Genomic DNA, 8,439 nt, shown 5'->3' on the forward strand with positions numbered 1-8,439 from the left:
CTTGCTTAATGACACTGCTACTGAAAGTCACTGCAATTAATATTTTCAGGAACACAAACATTGCAAAATTTATTTTAGGAGCTAAGAAATAGTCAGACTGAAATTTATTTATATAATAAATGGGAAAGGGTTGAACCAGGAACTGATTAAAATTGACTAACAATCACAGTTGATGCATTGGTCCACCAAAATGAAAATGACCACTATCTGTTTATTGTTACTGTACTACATGGGTATCAAAGTCTACTATTTAAAAACTAATTTTAACAAAATTATTATTTATAAAAGTTCTTTTAAAATGATTTTTAAGAATGTGTTTTTTTAACAAATAAATCTATGCTTCTGATGTTGCAAACACTAATCTAAAAGTGGGAAGTCATTATTTAAACCATAAATAACTTCAGTGTCCAAAAATATTAATGCATATACATTAGTTGTCCTAATTATACTCAGTCTTTAGCAGATACTGATTATAAATAATTATGCTTATGCATCTGGTCCATTTGTTCTGAATGTTGAATATTGTATTGTAAACAGTAAACTTAAAAGAGAGAGAGAGATACACAAAAAAACAGGAACACATTAAGGAGAATGAAACAGGGTTAATCAAATTGCATCACTATTATACCATCAAGAGTAGTTAGCGCAAAAGTGCAAAGTTTTCGAGAGCTGTACATTTTGTGAATTAGCCTTAAAATTTATTTTGTGGATTCATCTTTTGCGAATTTATACCATCTGCCATCTTGTGCCCAATAATTTGATTTTCACAGAAGTAATTTCCGCAAATCTTCATAAAATTGCAATATCCACAAAATTTACAGCCTTTGAAAATTTTTTCTGTGGTTAACTATGTAATATCCTATCATTGTGGTTAGTCTTTACACTTAAGTACATCATTATGGCAATACATATAGTGCTTATAAATATCCTATCGTTGTCGTTACTTAGTCTGTGGTTAACTACGTAAACAGTAATGACATATTACTATAAATCATAGTCTATTATTATTGTCATCATTATTAACATTATAAAGAAAGAAAAAAGCACAATACAACACAACACAAACACAATAAAACACAATAATGACAAAAACAAGAAACAAGTGAAATAAAACAAAATGAAAGATTAAAGAAACAACATTATTATTATTATTTATAATAGACTTTACAGCACAAAAACAAGAGTCAAATTACACAGGAATAATCCTAGTGTGTGCTTAAGGGAACCCAGTAAATACACTGGGCTCTTATTGCAACACTGCATTTAAAGTGGGGGCCTGGGAGGCTCTAGCCACCTCCCCCAGATTCTTAACTACATAAAAACTGAAACCTATAGGCATTGCACAGTACTCTTGCCATTATTTAAAATCATGAGCTAGACAAATTAAACTGTGTGGCTAGCTCAGTTAGGACTGCCTGCATGTAACTTTCAGTTTATAACTAGAATAATAACTATATTTGAGCTAATAATTGAACAGAAAATAGACACTAGTACACCACGTGCATGCAAGATTATGGTAATGTTATGCATAACAAAAATTACACAGTGAAGACCTATAGAACAAGTTCAGACCATATAATGATTGGGGGCTCCAACAATTGCAAAAGGTGGGAGGCTTCTTGGATTTGGATCTCCAGCCCACAACCAGTGATGTCACAGTATGTTTCAAAAAATTGTTTCAAGTTTAAAGCTTGCTTTTTTAAATGTATAAGTGCTTGCTTTTTTTAAATATATAAGTACTTGCCTCTTTTGAATCAGGCTCAGTCCAGCCTCAGACTCTTATGAAAGTCCTCTGCAAAACAGTCACCCAGCCCAGCCCATTTGGAATTTAGAAAAGGGGAGGTGCTTGTACATCTAGATCTAGACCATGTTCGAGGATATTCTAAATGGATTTGTAATCATTCTTTCTTTCATTATAAAACTTCCTCAGGTATGGACAACATGTACAATGAAACGTACGAAAGGTGTCAGCTTAAGAGGATACTTGATGGAATTATTTGGGTAAACTGCTTGGTATATTTGAACCTAGATTTGTGTTTAGGTATATTATCGTGGTTTCATACTGCTTTCATAATAAATATACAATTAAGAATTACCTTGATGTTCTTCTTTGTACCGTTCAATGTAAGTTAGTACATGTATACAATAGCTTTTAAGCTGTAAAGTTTTTGTTTTATTTCTTGGGGTGTATGAAGAGGTGGGGCCAGACTACTTGCCATGCAAATGAGATTTTAATGATATTCACTGAGCTGTAATTAGACAGCCATCATTGTACATTCATACTACCAATGCTGTCGATCCCCTTGGCACTAAGACATTTCAATGAATAACATTATTGTCCCAATGGTATTCCCCACCATGTAAATTACTAACAGAAAGAAGGCCAGGGTCAAATGTGACAACACTGGCTTTGCCATTTCTAGGAGTGCTGCATGCTATTTTGTCAACTCATCATAATTGGAAATTGCCAAAAAAATACAAAAAGGCAAATGAATTTTAAATGCTAATGATTGCTTTTAAAAGTACCATTGAAAAGCTGTCAAGGCAAAATAACAGTTTTCCCAAATTGAAAATTTTTAAACCATTGCCTTGACCAGGGTTTTCCACAAAGCATGCTAAGTGAGCTAAAAAGCATACTTCATGAGCTGAAGAGCACTATAATAGTACATGTACATGCAGAGCCTGAAATTACATTTAAACAATGTTCAGACATTGTGTCTCAACATTGCTTAATTTGATCTGTCATTATTTTTAATGAAACAGTCTGTTAGGTTGGACAGGGTTTTGCCACAGGATTTTGGTATAGCTTTTATGCAGCCACTTGTCAGAGTACCATAATACATGGTATTTAGGCAAAAAAATCAAAAGGAGAGAAGTATCCACTTTTATAATTTTTTCTGATGCATTTGCTGTATATCCTCAAATAAAAACAGGGTGCAAAAAATACGGGGTTAGCAATAAAATGGAACTACTGTATAATTATGCAAACCTAGCCTTTCACCAACATAGATGCTTTGTAGGTACCTCCTTAAGCCTGGTTTACACTCAACGAAACAGTCAAAAAAACGTGGGCAATTTGACCTTTTGATGCAAAAATGCTTTGAAGTTGATGCAAAATTGGTCAAATTTCAATTTTGTGTTCATTTGTGTTGCATTTTATGGCAAGCGTAAACCAGGCTTTAAGCTTACTGGAGTCACTTGCTTGAAGTCCCAGGTTCGAATCCCGCTGTTGCCTGAATTTTTATTTTATTTAGAAAAACTTTTAAGGTCCAAATGTCATTTTAAGAATTAGATACCTGAGCTTTTATTTGAGGAAATATGGTACATGTTTTTATTCTCTTTAGTTTGAGCTGAGTCCAATTTAAATTGGATTTTTGAGAATTTTTAAACTCACTAAAAAATCAGGCCAGAGTGCCTTGTACTATAGGATACGGATTTTGGCCAAATTTCATCAAAAATAAAAAGTAGAGAACCTTTTGTATTTTTTTGATGCATGTTTGTTATACTGTCTAGAAAGTTTGATTTTGATTTTGGATTTGTAAAGAATTTCCTCCTATGGCAAGAGCTGGCCAAAGACATGTATTAGTAACGCGGTAGCGTTACTAAGTAGGATTCACCCCTAAACAAAATGGCTGCCACGACTTTTGCAGCCTTGCTATACTGGGAAAACAAGCTCCTATGCTTACCAGACTTTTTAGAGGACCTCATCTTGACCAGAGGACTCCATTGGTACCATTAGCGTGGCTCTAAACCTAGTTTAAGAGGAAAGCCAAAAATCGGCGAACCGGCCGTTTTGTTCAGCCACCTTTTTTCATCTTCATCATCATCATCATCATCATCATCATCATCACCGTGCTGAAGAAACTTGAGTCTTGGCCCGGCAATTCAGTTGGTGAGCTGTATCTCAATCTTGACTCGTGCTAGAAGTATAATTCCTACACCACTCTACTCCAACAGTTTATGGGGGGATCCATGTCCCATAAAATCATTCTCCAAGATAAGAAAAAGTGACTTTACAGTGGGGGATCTAGGGGGGGGGGGGTTGCTGGGGTTGCAACCCCCCCAAAACATTCTAACTCAAAAAATTTTTAATGTTTTCATTGTTGCAACAGTGGTAGAAGTGCTAACCACCTAGTTTTTATAGCAACATTACTGTGGTTAATGAATATAATTAACAAAACAAGAGCTCCAAAATGGTGTAAAATGTTAATTTTACGTGATTTTAACCACAAAATTGCACCAAAAAAGGGGGTGTGGTCAAATCGCGGCGCACTTCGCGCACCATTTTATTTCCCAACCCCTCCATATCCAAAACCCTGGATCCGCCCCTGCTTTATGACTGCTGTATCAGGCCAGCTTACCTCCCGTCGCCATTTTGTTAATTATAGAAGCATGTGGCATGTGCTCCAAAATTTGGGCGTGGTCGCGCATGCTCAGATCTCAGAACTGGGAAAAGCAATCAATGTTTTAACCTAGCCTAGCTATGCTTGGAATCAATTGCATTACTTAGTGGAGGTTTCCAGCTAAAAGAAGGTATTAGTCTTACATATTATTCTTTTATCAAGTGTTTAATGAATTATTTTATTTTTAAAAACAATTAATGTTATAATAATGCAATGATTATGACTAGATGGAGCTTCTTGAACAAGGATTCAAGTCAAGACTATAGTATTAATTTCACTTGTCATCAGTACAGTAGATATTCCTTCAGCATATCTATTTAATGCTGTGACTGCTGTCTCATAAATGCTGTAAAGTCATAAAAATAATAAAGAAAATTATTGTTTGTGTAAAATCAACAAGTATCACAATTGCAACTAAAAACATATTATAAATATTATTTAAAAAATCAACACAAACAAGAACATAAAAAATTTAAAAAACAAGATTGAGTAGGATTCCGAACAACCAACGAAAATACAAAATGAAAATCCTACTCTCGTGGTGCAAATTCTACTCTACATTGCAAGGTGATTCATAAGTTTTACATAAGAACATTAAGAGTACAATGTAGAGTAGGATTTTCATTTTGTATTTTTGTTGGTCGTTCGGAATCCTACTCAATCTTGTTTTTTTTTAATATTTTATGTTCTTGTAGTACACAGACTTGTTCTAATTTTTAAATAACTTTAAAATTTGTAAAATAGCATCCAATTTTTATTGGATTTAGCCATACAACACAAAAAAACATGTATGCGTACTTAAAAAAGTATCTGCTAGCAATTAAAAAATACCCTATAATAGTATATGATATTTTGTCAATTTTTGAGTAAACTTTAAAATTGACTGACTGCATGAACACTATGCCAAAATTCTGTGGGAAACTCAAACCCTGCCCTTGACCAAAATTTGATCATTTTTGCATCTTTTACAAAATAATTTTATTATTGTCAGTTAGAATATTTTATGCAAAAATTGATTGAATAAAATAATTTACATAACTTTATTTTTGTAGCTGCCATCCATCATTTTTTAAATAATATTATACAAAGGAAATAAAGCTTTCAGTCCTGAAAATAAAGCATGTATCACATGGTTAGTTATCATTTTAATTATTATTATTATTATATTTATAAGTTTTTGTTCCAGAGTCATTTTGTTCCTTTTGTCTACACTGCTACACTTCATACCAAATACAGTTTTTTCAATCCTTCTGGTCAGTAACTATTTTACATGCCCTCTATCATTAACATTTTAATGTATGTAGCTGAGTCGAATACCTGTGATGTCCCTTAGCAAGTGCTTGCACATTCAAGCACTTTATTCCAGTAAGACATCTGCTAATGTTAGTGCCTTAACATGGGCCATTTCTGCTTATATTTGCTTAGGTAAGTGTTATTAATGCGCTTTATGAGTTTCAATCCTAATTTTCAGTTCGTGTGTGGACTTCACTGTATAATTTGCATGATTAACTAGTCACTGCCAGTTATCTGACTGATGCAATACTCAATAGTGTTTTACTCATTGAATGTTTATATTATTGCTTTAATTAGTCTCATTGTGTACAAGTATTTTATTATATTTTTATGAATTTAATTTCAATATGAAGCATAAAGATTCAAAACTGAATGATTGGGTAATACTAGCTGCTTTGCAATTAAAAAAAAGATACATTTTATTATTATTTGTAATCAAATTAAAATAAAAATTATAAAACTAGACAACTTAAAAGACCAAGTACAATTACTGTTAAAATTTTTTTAACTTGTCACAAACTAAAAGAACTTCTTTTTATATACCTAAAAATTAACTCATTAAGTTATGCAATCAAAGGAAAAGTGTGCACACATTTACTTGTAAATTTATGCCACCAAGTTAGTCGGCTGAAGATTCCAGACTTCCAGTAAAGGTTCACGTAGAGTAGGAATCACAGTAGTTGTTACAGTAGTCTTAGGAAGTGGTTCAGTTGCACTTTCCTCTAACTGCACTTAGTCTTGAGTAGCCAAACCGCATGCACCCTCCGTACCTACATAGATCTACCCAATTATTATTGCTGCTAAATATTAATGAATCAAGTGTGATATCAGTACTGGTACAGTCCTGACAGGTATCATTGCTGATCATAACTGCTAGACTCTACTCTGGCCTGAACTATCTAGTATCATAATTGGTCTTGCGTCATGCCTTATTTCATTATTGTATTGTGACTGAGTGCCAAAAATCCATTATCCAGACTGCCAAATCCCAAAACTATTTAAGTGCTTATAAGACCAACCTTTTCCTTTGACCTATTGTTCACAGCTATTAATACATGTACTAGATCTAAGTGAAGTAGCATCAGAAGTAACTGATCCTGATAAAATCCATCCATATCAGGACTGATTGAGACTGTCTGAAATCCATCTTAACTCAGGTTTCAACTCTTGGGTGTGTAGTTATTATGGTTCATAATTGTGGCAAAGGTGCATGTGTAGCTGCAAGCTGTGGTGTAGCCAGGGGTGGGCCTGAGTGGGCAAGGCCCGTCCTAATTTTATCAGTGCACCATAGAATGGTTGTTATAGATAAAGAAAAAAGAGCTTTGAGTACACAAATCCTAGGAAATGAGTCATAATGCCCACCCTCACTCCATCAGCTGGCTACGCCTCTGGCTACAAGAGTACATGTTTGCAGGTTCACTGCATTCAGCCTCTAAATTCCAAACTGTAAGCAAGATGCTGGGCCTCGAGAACAGCATCACTATTCACTTCAGGCTCATGCTTAGAATGACATGACTCACATCACATGTCATGTATCTCTCTATCTTTTTTTTGATTTATAGTGAATCATGCATACATTGTTGCACTTCATGTTTTTTCCTGGTCTACTTTGTGACCCTGCTTTTTGTTGAAGTACCCATGCATGAAAACAATACTCGAGCTCTAAACAAAATAGTGACTACAGAAAATGAAGCTAATTAAGGATTATAGACACTTCTTAGAGGTGCTGGTATACCACTTTACTATAACTTATATATATTAATCTTACAGTATCAGTGTATGTGCATTATATAATACAAACATGATGATGTATAATCTAACAATTTATGTAGGAGGAATTCATGTGACTTAGTAATTCCTTTGTCAATAATGCAATGGCATCATTGAATAATGGGCATAATTATAAAAAGCATGACATAATGTGTGTATACTGTAAAGTATTTATGGTTGACTTTAAACAGACTAGATATGATAAGAGTTCAATATTTGTACTGTGGGAGAGTAATATTGAAGCACTTTAACGGTTTAACCTACAACATACCATTATTATACTGTTTTTATCAGGATAGGTCCATCCTCTAATTTTAACTGTACATAACTGAACTAAAAATAATATTAAAACTAAAGCATTTGAAAAGTTAGCACATCAACAACACACTTTAAAGTTACTGGACCACAAAATAATAAACTGTAAACTACCAATAATTATACTACAGTCATAATAATAATAAATCAAAAATATCAATTGAGCAATTATTTTTCATGAAGAAAAGGCAAGAGGATATGGGCTGTTGCTTTGCATCTGCTGTGGGTATCCCAATTGAACTTGTTGTGGGTAAGGCTCCAATGGAGTAAAATCTTGTAGAGGAAAATTATACTGAGAAGCACTATGAGGCTGAGAAAGAGGCATTGTTGGGATTTGTTCTTGATGATAAGGATTAGCAGGAGGAGGAGCTTGTGGCTGTTTAGAATATTCTTGACATGATGACTCATCATGTGTGTTAGAATAGCTAACTGCAGTAGCCAAACTTATTCTATTTTTCACAGATCTTGACCTCCTGTACCGCAATATCAGGACACACATTATAATGGCTATAATGACTATTAAAACCACAATGCCACTTATTATCCCTCCAATAATAGCCCATGGAGCTTGTGAATTTGAACTTGAAGTATTATCTTTAAAATAAAATAAAAATACAGAATTAATATTGAATCTATATACATGCTATATCCTTTGCTG

The 8,439-nt window shown here is 33.7% G+C and overlaps 1 protein-coding gene and 1 long non-coding RNA gene across 3 annotated transcripts in view; one reads left to right on the top strand and one right to left on the bottom strand.

The window, feature by feature from the left end:
- The window catches only part of LOC100641465 (neurotrypsin-like), a 16,151-nt gene that overhangs the window by 3,162 nt on the left and 4,550 nt on the right, over positions 1-8,439 (bottom strand). The window contains exon 10 of the mRNA XM_019997029.1: positions 8,000-8,375. Coding sequence (XP_019852588.1) covers positions 8,000-8,375 — 376 coding nt within the window. The remainder of the gene's footprint in view (positions 1-7,999; positions 8,376-8,439) is intronic.
- On the top strand, positions 5,456-6,031 carry LOC109582379 (uncharacterized). 2 transcript variants are annotated; one of them, XR_002185065.1, is made up of 4 exons: positions 5,456-5,535; positions 5,590-5,656; positions 5,708-5,828; positions 5,875-6,031. It is a non-coding gene; the product is annotated as an uncharacterized LOC109582379 (long non-coding RNA). The 2 variants fall into 2 exon arrangements; XR_002185066.1 differs by having other exon boundaries at positions 5,458-5,535; positions 5,578-5,656.

This window comes from Amphimedon queenslandica, unplaced genomic scaffold (assembly GCF_000090795.2).
Source record: "Amphimedon queenslandica unplaced genomic scaffold, v1.1 AMPQUscaffold_13387, whole genome shotgun sequence".
NCBI lineage: Eukaryota > Metazoa > Porifera > Demospongiae > Haplosclerida > Niphatidae > Amphimedon > Amphimedon queenslandica.